Source organism: Vitis riparia, chromosome 6 (genome assembly GCF_004353265.1).
Source record: "Vitis riparia cultivar Riparia Gloire de Montpellier isolate 1030 chromosome 6, EGFV_Vit.rip_1.0, whole genome shotgun sequence".
In the NCBI taxonomy this organism is placed as follows: Eukaryota; Viridiplantae; Streptophyta; class Magnoliopsida; order Vitales; family Vitaceae; genus Vitis; species Vitis riparia.
Genome location: NC_048436.1, coordinates 14,187,360 through 14,205,338, shown reverse-complemented (window position 1 = coordinate 14,205,338; position 17,979 = coordinate 14,187,360). Strand labels below are relative to the sequence as shown.

Below are 17,979 nucleotides of genomic sequence, written 5' to 3'. Positions count from 1 at the left end.
CAAAATTGTTTACCATCTAGTTAGATGTATATAATTTTTTTAATAGGTAAATTTTTTTCTCCCCATTGGGACTTGAACCCGGAACCTCCCACAAACCATTCCCATCTAGTTAGAAATATGGACATTGCTACAATGATTTGGGATATAATATTAGGTATAAATATTACAATAACGATGGGGTTTTACTGGAAACTAAAGCATTGCATATTCAGGCAGCTAGAATGCTCCTACCATCATCCAAATACAATTTAGAAACAGCATATGTGAGTCTTCTCTCAAGTGTGATACAAAGTAGCTGAGGGCATCCCCAATCAGATGTGCCTATATGCAATTAATCCAAAACCTTAGCAACCAAGACAGTGGCACTCAATGCCAAGCAGATAACAAAGAATACAGCATAGATTCTCCTGAATGCAGAGGAGATGAAACGATATTGACACAGTCTTTCACAAAAGTGTTTAATGTCTAGTTAGAAATGTGAACATCACTAGAATGATTTGAGGGATAAATTTTACAATAACAATGGGAGTTAACTGGAAACCAAAACATTGCATATTCAGGCAGCTAAGCACAAGTTTTTTTCACCAACTGCCTTCTCCCTTCATCTTCTGGCCTGAGGGCATCAGTTCGTAGAATTGGTCCATGAAAGAAAGATGAAGCACCATTTATATTCAACTTCATCAAGAAAAAATCGAGAAATAAAGAGGCAGCATAAAACTTTCCATTCATAAATACTAAGGTATGTCATGTTCTGAGACACAGGATTTTCCCGTTCAAGATAAGAAATTGAACCCATATACAGAGATAAACAAAAATTAAACTCCCAAATTCCAAATAATTACACGAAAATTGATCTAAGAAATCACCCATCAAGATCATGGTTGGTGAATGTTGCGAATTGCAGCATTGATACTTCTACAGTCGAAATCCATGGTCTTCATCCAGTTCTCAAAATCTCCAATTTCCTACACATTCAAACCCATAGAACATGAATAACAACCTCTCCCAAAATAAATCAACAAAGACAAAAGAATCATATCGAGCTCTTTCATTTTGCGAGGAGGTCGATGGATTCAATTTTCATGTAGCATCTAAACACAAAGTTATCCCCAATAACTTGTCGTCAATACTTCAACACATTATAATCGAGCAACTACCGCAATCCAAATTTATGATTTTCGATTTCAAGCGATTAATATTCTATATGCAGCTCATCAATATGCAAATTTTAAGGCAAGATCTAAATGTAGTGAAATTAGAATAGAAATGGAAGATACTCAGAAGTACAGATAAAGAACCTTTATAGCAGTGTTGATGGCATGAGAAGCAGCCAGCCATTGATGGGTCTGCTTGGCAAAGCGGATGACGGTGGCAGTTAATGCTCGGCTTTCGAGTTCAATTCGCTTCTCGTTAATAAACGCTTCTTGAACTCCACCATTCACAGTATCCACCAAAAGATCCGAAACCCTCATCGCTGTTCTAATTGCATCTTTCTTTGCTTTCTCTGTTTTCAAAAAAATTCGAAATAGAATCCCCAATTTCAATTCTCGACACCTAGGGTTTTGAAGATACCAAAACCTAGCTCAAATTTAGTTAAATTGAAAAAGAAGAAAAGGCAGGAAAGGAAAAGGAACTGACCGGTTTCATCGCGGAGTTTGAGAGAAGTTTGGTGGTGGTCCTGGATAAGTTGAAGCAGAGAAGCTTCCAAGCCGCTGGGATCTGCATTTGGTCTCTCGATCTCAGCGGGAGACAACACGCGTGCACGCGCCACCGGAAGAGGCTGTGTAAACATTTCGACGAAAGCGAAGAAGAGGGTCACGAAAAATAGGTGAAATGCGCGGTGATTATAGCATTTGGTAGGAGAGGTGGGAATGGAAGACCTTGGGTGCACACATGTCTGTGCTACCCTGGCCGTTAGACGTCCCAGATCTCACCACGTCATCAACCGAACCTATCATGAGTGTTAAGAACTTTTCCTTCAAATTGCCCAAGTAAACACAATGAAGTGAAAGGAAAATTCTGCAACTAGAATGGATTAGATCGATTTATAACCAAGTTTGATTGGATTTAAGAAATGTAGAAATGAATTTAGCCTATTCGATTTTCAATTTCTTATTTCCTAATTGATGAAAACTAAACTAAATTGATTTTATACAACTTATATTTCTTATGATGTATAATACTAAATTAATATTCTAAAACTTATATTTCATGTTCGAAAAATTTGTTTTATACTTATAATTATATAGATTTTATAAATTTTATTAAAGCAATTTGTTGTTCCTAGGTTAGTGATAAATTAATTTTTAAAAGCATCTTTGATATTTCTTTGTTTTATACTAAGAAGGAATGCACGAGACCAACTTATAGCCTTTCTTATATTGTTTATGTTAACTTTCATTGATTGTATATTCTAACTGTGATTATACACATAATTAGGCTATAGAATATCTCCATTGTTTCCTTGTACGACTCTTTATATACTTTGTAAATAATTAGGATACAAGCAATTTTTCCTCCATTGATGTGCTTCATCTTTTCTTGGTATCAGAGCATCCTTGCTCCAACAAGCACACCTGATCTCTCTTGCTCCATATCTCAAATTTTTTTCTCTTTGTTTACCACAATGATCGAAAAGTCATATATAACTAAATCAAATCAAGCTCCTATTGTTATCACTCCCGAAGGAACTTTGAACATGTTGATAACTCTTAACATCACAACTACCAGTAAAACTCACTGGTCCCAATTACCCTACTTGGCGAACTCAATTTCTAACATTGCTCTATAGCTATGATCTTAGAAGGTATATAAATGGCACCTTGATAGAATAGCTATGATCTCACAAGGTATATAAATGGCACATTGATAGAACCTCCTATAACTATCAAGAAGAATGACATTGATGTTGTAAATTTAGATAACAGACTTTAGAAAATGCAAGACAACCTCTTCCTTAATGCCATGCTTGTATTTGTTTCTTATCAAGTCGCACCTCTTATCACTTTTATTGAATCAACCAAAGAAGCATAGGATCGACTGCATATGACATATGCCAATAGGTCACGATCTCGCATCTTCAACCTTAAAAAGTCTCTTACCAAACTCATAAAAGACAACATGATATATGCAGAGTTTATGCAAATTGTCAATACTATTGCTGATGAGTTAGTACTTGCTGGAAGCCTTGTTGAGGATGATGATTTAGTCATTGTTGTACTGAACGGGCTCGGAGAAGAATTCAAAGAAATAAATGTTGTTGTTTGAATCCAAGATACACCAATTTCCTTTGAAGAACTTCACATGAGAAATTGGCAGATCATGAACGAAGTCTTAAAATGCACACTACTGAATGAGAAACTATGCAAATAATAGCCCAATTCAATCAAAAGAACTCTAATGCCAAGAACAAATGTTACAATTTGAATGGACAGGGGTGCAACAACTACAATTATGGGAATTAGCACTTGAATCAAGGAACCACCATGAATTGTAACCATCTGAGACATTTCTCATCTCAAACAAAACGTCCCAATTTTTCCAACCATAATTAGCATACTATGAACCAAAATTGTGTGTCAACCATGTGACAAGATTGGTTACTTCACCAAAACTTGTTGTTTTCGATTTACTTCTTCACTAGAATCATAGGCTCACTTAATGGCCAATGACTCCAACAGCCTCAACTGGATAATGGACTCGAATGCCTCACATCACATAACATAAGATTTTCAGAACTTGTCTATTCATTCCGTTTATAATGGCGTTAATGACGTTATCATCAATGATGATAATAATGTTCCCATCTCCCACACTGGTTCTATTAAGCTTATTACTCCTAACTTTATTTTTCAACTTAACAATGTTTTGTGTGCTCTTTACATCAAAAGGAATGTGTTATATGTTTCCCAATTTTGCAAACACAATAATATCTCCATTGAATTTTTTTTCCACTTTCTTTGTTGTGAAGAATTTACAAATGGGAGCTTTGCTTGTCCAAAGTCAAAGTAAAGGAAATCTGTATGAATGGCAAACCTCTTCTACTACACTCCAAACCCTAGCCATATGCTACAATTCTACCAAAGTCATATAAATCAATGGCATCATTATCTTGGCCACCCCAATTCCAAAGTTCTTAAAAATATTGTTTTTAGTAATTTTCTTTCTATTTCCACTATGTCAAACCTTGATGTGTATAATTCGTGTCTTTGCAATAAAAGCCATTGTTTCTCTTTGGTGTTTCTATTCTTATCAATACTAGACCACTAGAAATAATTTTCACGAATGTTTAGGGACCTTATCTGATTACCCTAGTTAACAACTACCAATATTACGTGTTTTTCATTGATTTTTTTTTTTTTAAAAATACTCTTGGCTTTATCCCTTGAAACATAAATTTGAAGTCACTAGTGTTTCTGAAAAATAAAAGGCAATGGAAAAATATTTCAAGCACTCATATCCACAATGTATTTTGATAAAAGAAGAGAATTTTAAGGTTTAAATCCCACATTTTCTAAACATAACATCCAACATCTCATTTCTCCACCTTACACTCCACAAATTGTGGGTACAATCAAGCAATGACATCACCATGTTGTTGAGATAGGACTAACACTATTGCATCATTCTTCCTTACCCTTTAAATTTTGGTCTACAACTTTCCAAACAACCTCATATCCTATCACTCGTCTTCCTACACCAATCTTGGATAATTTGTCTCCATTTGAGAAACTTTTTCAACATATCCCAAATTATAACAAGCTAAAAACATTCTATTGTTGATGTTATCCCTAACTTTAACCCCACACAAATCACAAACTTCAACCCTGCTCCATACTATGTATTTTTTTGGGATATTTTGTGCCATATAATTCTTATAAACCCTGTTTCTAGAAAACTTTATATATCATGTTATGTAATTTTTTTAGAAAACAAATTCTCATACCAAAATACGGTCTCCATGAGTCAAGTCACCACACATTTCCTTGAGTCTTGGCTATCTCTTGATTTTGCCACTATTCCGGCCACAATTCTCATTCCTTCATCTAAACTAACCAACCCTACCTCTAACTTTCCTATTCTCATACTTTCCCTTTACCCTCCATCTTCAATCAATGACATCTTCACTAATGCCAACTTACCCATCTTAAACACTAAATTAGTAGCCTCGTTGACTCTTAATCACTAATGGTAAGTCCCTTCATCCTCACTAATTCCCTACCCAAAAATCCATCACCTATCTTACCACCCTAAGGCATTGTCACATGCTCTAAAAATCAGATTTTCAAACAAAAAATTTTCAGTCTTACCTCTAACTCTCTTTCCATACCCAACCCTATTGAACCAACTACTTATCTTCAAGCACAACAATATCCTCATTGGTGTATTGCTATGAGCGATGAATTTGATACTCTCCTTCGAAACCACACATGGTCCTTTGTTCATCCTTCTAAGTCAACTCAATATCAATAACGCATTTCTTTAAGGCACCTTTGATAATGATGTCTACATGCAACAACCTCCTGGCTTTGCTAACAAACAATTTCCCAATCATATTTGTAAGTTAAACAAAGCAATTTATGAACTTCGCCAAGCTCTACTTGCATGGTTTCATAAACTACACACCTTTCTCATTAGTTATAGTTTCATCAACTCTATCTCAGACACTTTTCTTTTCATCATGCGTAAAGGACAACATGCGTTACAACTTCTTGTTTATGTTGATAATATCATCGTCACTGGAAACAATTTATAGACAATGCAATGATTTATCACTTCCTTATCTAATTGTTTTTCTCTCAAAGATCTTGGATCCATGAATTATTTTTTAGGTGTTGAGGCTATTTGAACTACCAATGGTCTTTTCCTTTCCCAACACAAATATATTCGAGATCTTTTGGAGAAAAATTATATGCAAAATGCAAAGGAAGTTACCAAGCCCCTCTCTACCACTGAAACTTTAACATTGCTTGATGATGTTCCTTCTTCGGATGTTTCTCAATACCGCCAAGTTGTTGGCGCCTTATAATGCTTATCATTCACTTAACATGATATTTCCTTTGCTAGGAATAAGCAGTCACAATTTATGCATCGTCCCTCAATGAATCACTAGACAATTGTTAAAGAGTCCTTCGCTATCTCAAAGACACCTTGCACCATGACCTTCTTCTTCGTAAGTCTCCTAATGTCTTTTTATGCTTTTTCGGACTATAATTGGGCTGGAAATGTTAATTACCACACTTTAACATCTATGTACATTGTTTTCTTGGTTCAAATCCATTAAGTTCAAGCTCCATTAAGTAACGCATTATTACTCATTTCTCTATCGAAGCCAAATGTAGAGTAATTGTTTTCATTGCTAGCTACTAAAATAAATTGACTTCAAAATCTCATTCATGAGATTTTGATTACTACTCAAAAAGAGCATATTTTATATAATAATTCTCATGAGTTTTACATCTTTTGAGTAGTAATTATGCCTAAAATACTCAATTAACATGTTGTTACCCTTGCAAGAGTTACTAACTATTTTATGAAGTTTTGGAGTCATTTCAAGGTATGATTTTGATAAATTTATGACAAAAGAAATGAATCAAATTGAAGAAAACAAATAAAGTTAATGAAGATCCAAATGCATAATGAAAGAAGTAATGCAATTGGTTTGGACCAGGATTTGGAAGTGATTGAGGTGGATTCAAAAGAAAGAAATGGAAGAAATGACAAAAAAAAGAGTTGAAAATTTAAATATTTTTCATTTCATATGATCATGAGAAAATCTCGCATGACTATGCGAAATGGGCCAGAATGAATTTTTGCTGCAAACAAAAGGGAAACCTCAAAGCTGATTTCGCATGATCATGCGAAATTTTCGCACAATCATGTGAAATGCTTCAAGAAGGCAAAAATTGTTGTTGTTGCATTTTTTATTTCACACAATCATGCGAAATTGTTGGATCTCGTGCGAAATGACCATTTTATTACTAAACTCCAGATTTCTTGGTGAATAAGCCTCTATAGGACCTCTTAAATGATGCCAAGTGTCCACTTAACCTTGGCCTATAAATAAAAACTTGATTTTCTCATTTAGGGGACTTTTAGACATTTCTAATTGTAGAATCTTCTAGATTTTCTCTCTCTCTATAGAATTCTCTACTTATCTTCATTTTCTTACTAGCCTAACATGCCTTGTGAGACCAAATCTCCAAGCATGAGTGGTTAAATCTCGTTTTTCTCGAAGGAGGGAGAATCTAGAGGTAGGATCTATGGTGAATTAGAGAAATGAGTTTGAATTACACAGGTAATTTGATCCAATTGATTGATTAATTGAATTTTGAGGATTTTTCTCTTCAAATTGTCTTGGATGATTTCTACAATGCAAACTAGGTAGATTCATCAAATTCTTAAAGCTAGATTTGATGAGATTGAATAGTTGCATTGTGTGAATCATTGGAAAATAATTTAAAATGAATTGAATATATGATTTGATTTGATCTCTTGGATTAAATGACCTAATTTGAAGAGAAATTAGATCTAGACTTAAAGTTAAATAAAAAATCGATTTAGATGAAAATTTAGGTTTTCAATCTAACTTAATGAAAAGTAGATCTCAATATCTATTCACCATGGAAATTGTTTTCTAGAAAATCTTAACTCCGAGAATTTCATCTCCTATTAATTTTATTCTATTTTACATTTCATTTTTCTTCTCAATTTGAGACCATTTGTTAAATTCATTTTTTTTTTACTCTGAATTTTCAAATCAATTTCACTTGATCACAATCATTTCTTACCCTTCCATTCAAGCCTTAATTAACAAGAATAATCCATCCTAGTGGATGACACTTAAAAATCACTATACTACAGTAGTTTGTACTTGTAGACCCTCAATTTTGTCCCTCGACACTGGCATTTATCCTTTGGGCGTCACCTGCACCCATCGTTCTCATATGACACTACTAGGGCCCCTTTTGGGCTTAGTCGGTGTCCGAGCCTCATGTGGGCTTGTCTGTGGTCCATTGTGGTGCATATGAGGTTCATTTTAGAGGGTCATCGTGGTCATTTTCCTAGTCATTCACATCACCCTATAGGAAGGAAGTGGGGTCATCCCGATGTTTTAGCTTAGTTGGAGTTTATAGAGGCATGTTGAGGTTCGGAGCACTCGGGCTTGTTTTGATCGTATCTCCCTCATCCAAACTCGGAATCAAGAACCGTTTCTTTTTATGGATTCCTTATTCTTCCAGGAACATTCTGTAAAAGTTTCAAAATTTTTTGCAACCGGTCAGCTGGTTGGCAGCCGGTTCAGCCGGTTCAGCCGGTTCATCGAGTCAGCCGGTGTAGAATACTGATTTTTGGTAATTGTTTTGATCATATCTCCCTCTTCCGAACTTGGAATCATGTACTGTTTTTTTTCATGGATTCCTTACTCTTCTAGGAACATTATGTCAAATTTTCAAATTTTTTTGCCATCGGTTCAACCAGTGGGCATCCGGTTCGGCCGGTTCAGCCGGTTCATTGAGTCAGTTGAGGTAAAACACTAATTCTAGTAATTTTGGGGCCCAAATCCTACATGGCTCAGGCCCGTAAGCTCCATATTGGTTTTGGGAAATGTTGTGGGTCCATTTTGGGCCTTGGTTTTGGTTCCTTGTAGCCCACCACGAATCCATATGGATTCTTGGTGGTGAAGCAAGCTGAAAGCTGAAGGGAGTGAACTGGCCTTGTAAGTTTAAGAGAAGTAATGAGGGGTGTGGTTCCCATGCTGATGAAGGGGATTTCGGTGCTGAAGGGGAAGGAACCCAGGAGGCTCAAATGCTGAGAGGGGTATGAGTATAAAAGGTGGGAAGAGAGGAGAGCAAAGGACCTTTTGGCATTTTCAGAGAGAGGGGAAATTTTGCTGAGGAGAGAAACAAAAAGGTCAGGAGCATCTTCTGAGTTGAGGGTGTGGGGGAAAGCTTCAGCACTGTGGTTTCTTTGAAGAGGAGAATGACAGCATCTTAGTTTTGGGAGTCGTCATTGGCATACACGGATCATATTTGGTGGAGATTCTGAGGTAAGCATGCTGAATTTTCTTTGCTGACGGTTTATCTTCCTCGTCTTCATATGTTTTTCTCCTTCCTCATCATCTTTTCTTCCCTTTGATATGAATATTGTATTGCTTGGGTGTGGATAAAAAAGGCCACACATGATTTTTGTTGATTGGTTATGAATGGTTTAGGAACTTTCTAACTGAATTTGGGATCTTTTTATCAACCGGATGAACCGGTTCAACCGGTTCAACCCCATAACTGGCTGCCTCTGTCAGCCATGGGGAACACCTGCCTTTCTTGGTTTGGTTCTCACTCATCCGGGCTCGAAATTGAGAACCGTTTCTTTTGTTTGCTTCCTTAATATCTTAGGAAATTTCTGACCAAATTTGGGATTTTTTGTCAATCGGATGGACCAGTTGGGAACCGGTTCAATCGGTTCAGCCCCATAACTGGCTGCCTCTGTCAGCCATGAGGAACACCTGCCTTTCTTGGTCTGGTTCTCCCTCATCCGGGCTCGGAATTGAGAACCGTTTCTTTATTTTGCTTCCTTAATCACTTAGAAAATTTCTGAACAAATTTGGGATTTTTTATCAACCGGATGAACCAGTTGGGAACCGGTTCAACCGGTTCAGCCCCATAACTGGCTGCCTCTGTCAGCCATGGGGAACACCTGCCTTTCTTGGTCTGGTTCTCACTCATCCGGGCTCAGAATTGAGAACCGTTTCTTTTGTTTGCTTCCTTAATCCCTTAGGAACTTTCTGACCAAATTTGGGATTTTTTATCAACCGGATGGACCAGTTGGGAACCGGTTCAACCGGTTCAGCCCCATAACTGGCTGCCTCTGTCAGCCATGAGGAACACCTGCCTTTCTTGGTCTGGTTCTCCCTCATCCGGGCTCAGAATTGAGAACCGTTTCTTTATTTTGCTTCCTTAATTACTTAGAAACTTTCTGACCAAATTTTGGATTTTTTATCAACCGGATGAACCAGTTGGGAACCAGTTCAACCTGTTCAGCCCCATAACTGGCTGCCTCTGTCAGCCATGGGGAACACCTGCATTTCTTGGTCTGGTTCTCCCTCATCCGGGCTCGGAATTGAGAACCGTTTCTTTTGTTTGCTTCCTTAATCCCTTAGGAACTTTTTGACCAAATATGGGATTTTTTATCAACCGGATGGACTAGTTGGGGAACCGGTTCAACCGGTTCAGCCCCATAACTGGCTGCCTCTGTCAGCCATGAGGAACACCTGCCTTTCTTGGCCTGGTTCTCACTCATCCGGGCTCGGAATTGAGAACCGTTTCTTTTGTTTGCTTCCTTAATCCGTTAGGAACTTTCTGACCAAATTTGGGATTTTTTATCAACCGGATGGACCAGTTAGGAACAGGTTCAACCGGTTAAGCCCCATAAGTGGCTGCCTCTGTTAGCCATGAGGAGCACCTGCCTTTCTTGGTCTGGTTCTCACTCATCCAGGCTCGGAATTGAGAACCGTTTCTTTCTTTTGCTTCCTTAATCACTTAGGAACTTTTTGACCAAATTTAGGATTTTTTATCAACCGGATGAACCAGTTGGGAACCGGTTCAACCAGTTCAGCACCATAACTGGCTGCCTCTGTCAGGCATGAGGAACACCTGCCTTTCTTGGTCCGGTTCTCACTCATCCGGGCTCGGAATTGAGGACCGTTTCTTTTGTTTGAATCCTCACTCATTTAGGAGTTTTATGGAAAAATTTTGGAATTCTTCTCAATAGGTTGTACCAGTTGAGAACCAGTTCAACTTGTTCTGCTGAAGGACTTTAGGTAGCCCTCGTTTTTGGCATTTTTCGAGCCCTTATCCATTGGGGCTCAAACCCATTTGCTATAGGGCACTTGTGAGCCATCTTGAAGGTTTAAGTCAGTGTTTGATTTCAGTTAGTATGGGAAATTTTGAAGTTATGGGTGGGGTGGTCTAGGTAAGTCTAGTTTGATTTGTATGACATTTGGGGAGTCCATTACCTGATCTCAACCAGCCTTCTTCCTTTTTGGCACAAAATTTGATGCTTGATTCTGAATACATGTTGCGTGGCTGACTCACCCTCTACTGTAGCACATGGCTAGGGACCACAGGTACGCATCGTTGGTTTTGATTGTTGAATCATATGCATGCATGGTGCCTAATCCTGAATTTTTGTTACATGTTTATCTGTGTTTGGCTGACCTTTTATGCAGCGCATAGCTGGGGACCATAGGTACGCACCCATTGTTTTGGGTTGGTTGAATTCTTATGCATGCCAAATACCAATTAGGATTGTGTGATTCATGACATCTATTTAGCCTAGGGTTTCATCTTTGACCCATATGCTCCCACATACCCTAATTCATTAGTAGAGACCGAGTTCCGGGCCTAGAGGGGTGCTACCTCGCATGAGGTACCTTCCCAATGGGTAACCTGATCCCCGGACCCAGAATCTAGTTTTCGCAGACCGTTTTTTTTCCATACTGGGGTCATTAGGGGTTTTGGTTCTTACTTAATTTTCCCCTTTTTTAAAAAATAAAAATAAAAAGTAAGTGGCGACTCCATACAACACCGTTCCTCACCGGGGGCGGGTTTTTCAAAACTGGAAAACTCCAACTTTTTCATTCCTTCTTTTCTTTTCATAGCAAGTCGCGCCGGTCCGATGGATCGGGTGAGGGTCCACAGTACTAAAACCATTTTTGATCGGGTACAAGCTACTCTAGAATAGTGAATTAGGTTATAAATTTTGTTTTGATCCAATAAACAACGAAAAAACCAAGCGATCAGATTCATCTCCACATTACTATCATTTATAAAAATGTTTCTCAATACCGCCAAGTTGTTGCCGCCTTATAATGCTTATCATTCACTCAACATGATATTTCCTTTGCTAGGAATAAACAATCACAATTTATGCATCGTCCCTCAATGAATCACTGGACAATTCTTAAAGAGTCCTTCATTATCTCAAAGGCACCTTGCACCATGACCTTCTTCTTCGCAAGTCTCCTAATGCCTTTTTATGCTCTTTCGAACTCTAATTGGGCTGGAAATGTTAATGACCACACTTTAACATCAATGTACATTGTTTTTCTTGGTACAAATCCATTAAGTTCAAGCTCCATAAAGTAATTCATTGTTACTCGTTTCTCTATCGAAGCCAAATATAGAGTAATTGTTTCCATTGCTAGCTGCTAAAATAAATTGACTTCAAAATCTCGTTCATGAGATTCATTTCCACATTCCTACCACTCCTGTGAATTACTGTGACAACATTGGAACAATTTATCTTAGCGTTGACCTAGTGTTTCACTCACAAATGAAACACATTGCCATCAACTTTCACCCAGAACAACTCTTGAATTTTCTATCAACCCAGGCTTGATAAATATATATATTTTTTTAAAAGTACTTGAAGATGGATGAGTAGACTTCAATGGATTTATAAAAATGAGAGTGAGTGGATATCTAGGTAATGTATCAATAATTGTTACAATGTGTGTAACTCTTAAAATGATAACTTACAAAAATAACAAACTCTATAATCTAAAAATTTAAGATGTTTCTAATTCCATCATGATATTAATAGAGAATATAAAAAATTTACTTTAAAGTTATATATGCATAAATGTCAACATATGTAAACAAATTGTTTAATTAAGAAAAGAATTTATGGCATGAAATCTTTTAAAGATCGAAAATTTCTAGATATATAATAAGATTGAGATTAGAAAATTATTATGGCTCATCATTTAATAGAGTTTATAGCAGTTTTCTTCCAATGACCTTTCTTAAAAAGAAAAAAAAAATAGAAAAAAAGAAGAAGAAAGAAATACAAAGAACGATGTCTCAACTTAGGCTAATTTGGCACTTATAAGAATCATATCTCTAAGGTATAATTTCATGTTTAATAACACGTACTATTATTTATCTAATCAAAACTAAAATGATGAATATTTGATTCTACAATTAAATTGTATGATATTTCAATAATAAGCACAATTTCTTTTCAAAGAATGATTAATATTACTTTTAAATATGAACATTTGATTTAAGTTATAAACCTAGATTCTTTTTTGCCTTAGGCATCAATCAAACATAAATGCTCAACAAAAATGCTTATATAACTATGTCTAAGCCATTTAACTTTATGAGTATCATTAATTTAGAAGTCTCTTGGAAGAATAATATTTAGAGACTATTAGCAACAATAAAATTCGTACAAAAATAATTCAACTTTAAACAATAGAAATTAAAAAAAAAAAAAATACTTGCCAAGTGAGATTTGTAGTATGCTATCTTTAAAGAATAATTTTCTCTCTTTTGATATTGTTTGAAGCGATAACCAAATGATGTTTTCTCACATAAGATACAATAGTCAAATTTATAGGAGATGTGTCTTTACAATATCGATGGAGTTGCATCGCTCAGTTAAGATGTTCCTATTAACATAATGAGTAAAGTAATAGGTAAATATGAGAATAAAATTGATGATGATATTGAAATAAGACAAATGAAATTGTAAAAAATAGATTTTTTTTTTCATGTCTGTAAATTCATTTATTACCTCTTTTCCTTGTACTAATTAACTTAACTATAAAAAAACATAAGAAAATTCTACAATACCTCCTTCGGTACCATGCCTCCATTTTTTTCAGCCATTGGATGAAAATGAATAAATCTCAGCCATCCAAATGAAAAGGAAAAAAAAAAAAATTCAAACCGGGTACCTCCCCCTCCCATTCTCTCCTCCTTTTCCCTTTTTTCCCCCCTAATTTGCTCTCTTCCCCTCCACCTCCATAGCCGGCTGTGTGGCTCTTCCCCACCCTCACTCATCCTCCATAGCCTACTTCCTCCATAGCTCACCCATTTCCCGCTCTCATATTTGTTTTCTCTCATTTTTCCCGTTTTTCTCTCCATTGATTCTCCACAGTTGGGTGAAGACCACGGTCGGCTTCAACCGGGCCAACCTCTTCGAGGCCAACGTCGCAGACCTTATCAAAGACGTCTCCACAGCTAGGTGGAGACCACCTTCGCCGTCAATCGGGATCAAAGACGTCTTCACAGGTGGGTGGAGACCACCATCGCCGTGAACCGGGCCAATCTCCTCCAAGCCGACGTCTTGACCTCATCAAAGAAGTCTCCCTCAAGGACCGCGAGCTCAGGATTGTGGGCGAGGTCGATGCCAAGATCCGAGTCTTAGACTTCATTTCTCCCGATGTCCAGGTCAGCTATTTTTTCTGCTAGATTCTTCTTCTCGAAGATTTTATGTAAATTTTCTGAATTTTTGCTTTCTGCTACATTTTGTCACACAGAGAATTTCGGTTATTTCACATGGAGAATTTTAGTGGAATCTTCATAACCCTTGTGTTTTCTTCATATTTTATATTTTGTTTAAGAGGTGTAAGGGGATGTTTTCAGGTTCTAAATTTAATGGTTTAAAAACCCGAATTGAAGACGTAGCTGGAAGAAGAAGAAGAGGACGTGTAGTACTAAGGAAAAGAAAGCTGAGAAGGACACAATTGTTTGTTACTCAAAAGGCGCTTGTATCCTAATTATTTGGCGAGTTCTATATAAAGGGAAAAAATGTGAGTAGTAATTATGTGTTTTACAATATTGTATCCATTATATTTCACGTTTTTTGTTAGATTTATGGATTGATTACATTATAGAAAAAGAGTGTGGCTAGATCCATTATTGAACATTGAAAAAAATTTATATGTTAATTTTGTCATCATTTTAAATGTAAAGATATTTGGGGAGGATGTTGTAGTTGTAATGGTATTTGTATTTTAATTGGCATTTGATTGATTGTAGTAAGATATAAAAATAAAATTTATTGAAATGTGAAAAAAAACTTAAGTTGAGATAATGTGGTGGTGAAAGTATGTTTGATTTATTATATCCGAAATCATATTATAAAAATTGACTTAAATGATTTGATTTAATTTTTAGGAGCGAACGCGATGGTCTTGAAGTTGTTAGAAATCCAAAGAAGCCTATCGGCGCTTGGATACATTACTAGTAAGGGAAAATAGAAATATGTAAAATAATATGTTTTTTAATGTAATTTTTGTGGTTGTTATTGTTAAATTTGTTTGAAATTGTTTTGTAGTAACGATCAATTATCCATGATGAAAGAGAAGGATAAAGGAGTGAAGATAAATGATGATGTAAGGAGTAATATTGTTATGTCTAATATAATTACATTTTAAAATTAGAATTTAAATTATGTGACCAATTAATGTAGTTGAGGAAAAAATTGGGCAAGAAGTGGAATGCACTTTCAAAAGTAGAAAAAGAAAATTTCATGGCAAAGTCCAAAGAAAGTTCAAAACAATATTCACTTCAAAAGGGTGTGGTTCCAAAGGTAAATTTTTTTTGTAATGAATATATAATTTCTTTACTTATGTATTTGTTGGAAATTATATTAATGTAAACATGTTTGATGTTTGTGTATCTTTTCAGTTATATCTTCAGACTCGATGCTCCCCCGAGCGAGTGATTAGAGTGATTGAAAAATTAGAACCAAAGCAAAAGGCAGCCATAGAAGAAATAGGATTTGGTAGCCTCTTGCAACTTCGATGTAGGAAAATTGATCATGGGTTATGTCTTTGGTTGATAAATAGTTTTAATCCGAACACTTATATGTTACAGTTGTATAATACTTGTATCAAATTATCCCCCATTGATGTTGAATTTATTATGGGATTGAGGGCAAGAGGGTTCAAGATTGGCATGAACAAAGATGTTGGCCATAAGAATGATTTATGTAAAAAAGATTGTGATAAAAAAGGGCGATTTCCATTAGTGATGTTAGAAAATCAAATTAGGGAGGATAAAGAGGGTGGAAACGATTTTAAAGTTCGTTTTGTATTATTTGTGTTGGTGCATTATTGTGCCCAACAATGAAGCTTTTTGTGAATCGTTCTTTCTTACATCTTGTGGAAGACATCGATTCAATAAAGAAGATGAATTGGGCAGAATTTGTGTTGTCTTATCTTGTGCACGGGATTGAAGAGTTTAAGAAGAAACAACAAAGTGGGGTTTGCGGTTGCTTATTGTTTTTAATGGTAATGTCCTTGTAATTAATTTACATCATAGTGAAATACGATTTTGTTTTAATATAATTTATGAACTAACTATATATCTATGTCAAATATACTCGTAGTTATTCTACCACGAGCATATATCGTTTGAAGAGAAATTTCTACCGCTATATACTCGACCTTCTCCTCGGATTACTGCTTGGGGAGATGATGAAGTATTGGACAGGAAATGAAGATTGAAAAAACTTGGTGGATATGCAAATGAGAATGTAAGTTATAGTTTTGAAAGTCGTTTACTATTGATTTAAGTTTTTAGTGATTTAAAATTTGATATGTATTATATTTTGATGAATATATTGTAGCTCAAAATATGGGTGATAGAAAATGAGATAAGGGATTGCGTTGATGGAAATGCAACGACAATGGCGAGTGAGAATGAGGACGATGAGAAATTTGTCATCAATCTAAACAAAGATGTTATTAAACGAGTAAGTGTTTTACAATATTCATCGTGACTAACGGTGTTTTACAACCTTTGTATTATGATGTTATTAATCACATTCGTATATATCACTAGGTTGATGGTGGGAACTTAATGGAGATGGATAAAACCTTTCAACAATTAAAGACACATCTAATTGATATGGCTTATGGTGCAAGTAGTAGTAGTTGTGATCAAATTTTGGCTAAATTTGAGGAGAATTATACTACAGTGAAAGGTCTCTTCCTTAGGTCAAGCGGAAAACCTTTGAGAATGCACGAGGAAGGAACGAAGAATGACATGCTCTCATGCGAGAGAAGTTTGGAAGATACGAACAATATGAATGTGAATGAACATTATCTTCACACTTTGTCAAATGAGAAGTTATGCACCGAAGACTTGAATGAAAAGAATGAAGATGCATGTGCTACATCAATTGAAGTGCATATCATTCCAGACGAAAATCAAAATATTTTACCACTTCCAATCAAAAGGAATAGAAGAGATTATGGAAAGGTATGTATCATATAAAAGGAAAAATTATTTTCTTTACAACTACTTAACCATTACATAGTAAATAGATGTATATTAATGACATTTTCCATATTATGAACCATTACAAGCACTATGTGGTTATCCTAATCATGTCATGAAAACACGTTCATCAAGGGAGAGGAAACCAAGTAAATTCAAGGTCTCCCCGTTTGTACACAATTTAAGGAAGATGGTAAAACGTGAAGCATCAAAGGTATAATACAAATAGTTTAATATCATTGTTCTTATTTTTGATACTTAACATATATAGTTAATAATTATGTCTTGTTTTCGAATTAGTCAATCCCCATGTCCATTCGTGAAGACGTGGTGGATACTCAATCATTCAATGTACTTCAATCTCTTGTCGCTGATTATGTTTTCAATAAAGCATTGTCAAAAAGGTTTGTCGTGTCTAGAACATTCATAGATGTGTTGTTACAATTTTAGCCTTCATATGCTTCCAATTTACTCAAGTTTGTTTGAACATATTATTATTTTAGTGAGCTTCTTGTTGACTTTGGTCATGAACATGGAGTTCGTGGAGATTTTGAGTGCTTACGTCCTAGACAAAATTTGATGGATGTTGTAAGTACCTACTTCATTTATATCAAATGCATGCTATATTAGTTAAATAAATTTATTGAAGTTATTGTTCAACAACAGGTAATAAAACTAGAAGCCTTAAAGCTAAATGTAGACCCCCATTTGGGGCCTTTTCTTGCAGCTGGTCATTTTGCCACGTGGAAGAGCCTTGCTCAACCACGTGTCTTCTTTTGAGAGGGCAATGCAGAATCATATGGTGTTTTTGAAGTGCCAATGGAAGGTTGACAGGTGGCATGAGGTTCTGCAGGTTGTTAGAGGGGCAAATCCGGGAGAGAGAAAAGTGATTCTGCAGAGTAGT

The 17,979-nt window shown here is 35.9% G+C and overlaps 1 protein-coding gene and 1 long non-coding RNA gene across 2 annotated transcripts; one reads left to right on the top strand and one right to left on the bottom strand.

Moving 5' to 3' along the window:
* Nucleotides 1-693: 693 nt before the first annotated feature.
* Nucleotides 694-1,829, bottom strand: LOC117915656 (biogenesis of lysosome-related organelles complex 1 subunit 1). The gene is made up of 3 exons (XM_034831280.1): nt 1,639-1,829; nt 1,299-1,504; nt 694-965 (listed from the first exon to the last, which is right to left on the bottom strand). Exons 1-3 carry the CDS (start codon nt 1,790-1,792, stop codon nt 876-878), a joined length of 450 nt encoding a protein of 149 aa, XP_034687171.1. The 5' UTR covers nt 1,793-1,829; the 3' UTR covers nt 694-875.
* Nucleotides 1,830-16,010: 14,181 nt separating this feature from the next.
* Nucleotides 16,011-16,930, top strand: LOC117916778. Its single transcript, XR_004651596.1, has 4 exons — nt 16,011-16,084; nt 16,183-16,329; nt 16,423-16,548; nt 16,638-16,930. It is a non-coding gene; the product is annotated as an uncharacterized LOC117916778 (long non-coding RNA).
* The last annotated feature ends 1,049 nt before the right edge of the window (nt 16,931-17,979 follow it).

Coding starts and splice junctions, on each gene's coding strand:
- LOC117915656 (XM_034831280.1), bottom strand. CDS start 1,792: ATGTTTACACAGCCTCTTCCGGTGGCGCGTGCACGCGTGTTGTCTCCC. Junction 1,505..1,638: donor CAAACTCCGCGATGAAACCG/GTCAGTTCCTTT, acceptor TTTTGAAAACAG/AGAAAGCAAAGAAAGATGCA. Junction 966..1,298: donor CCATCAACACTGCTATAAAG/GTTCTTTATCTG, acceptor TTGAATGTGTAG/GAAATTGGAGATTTTGAGAA.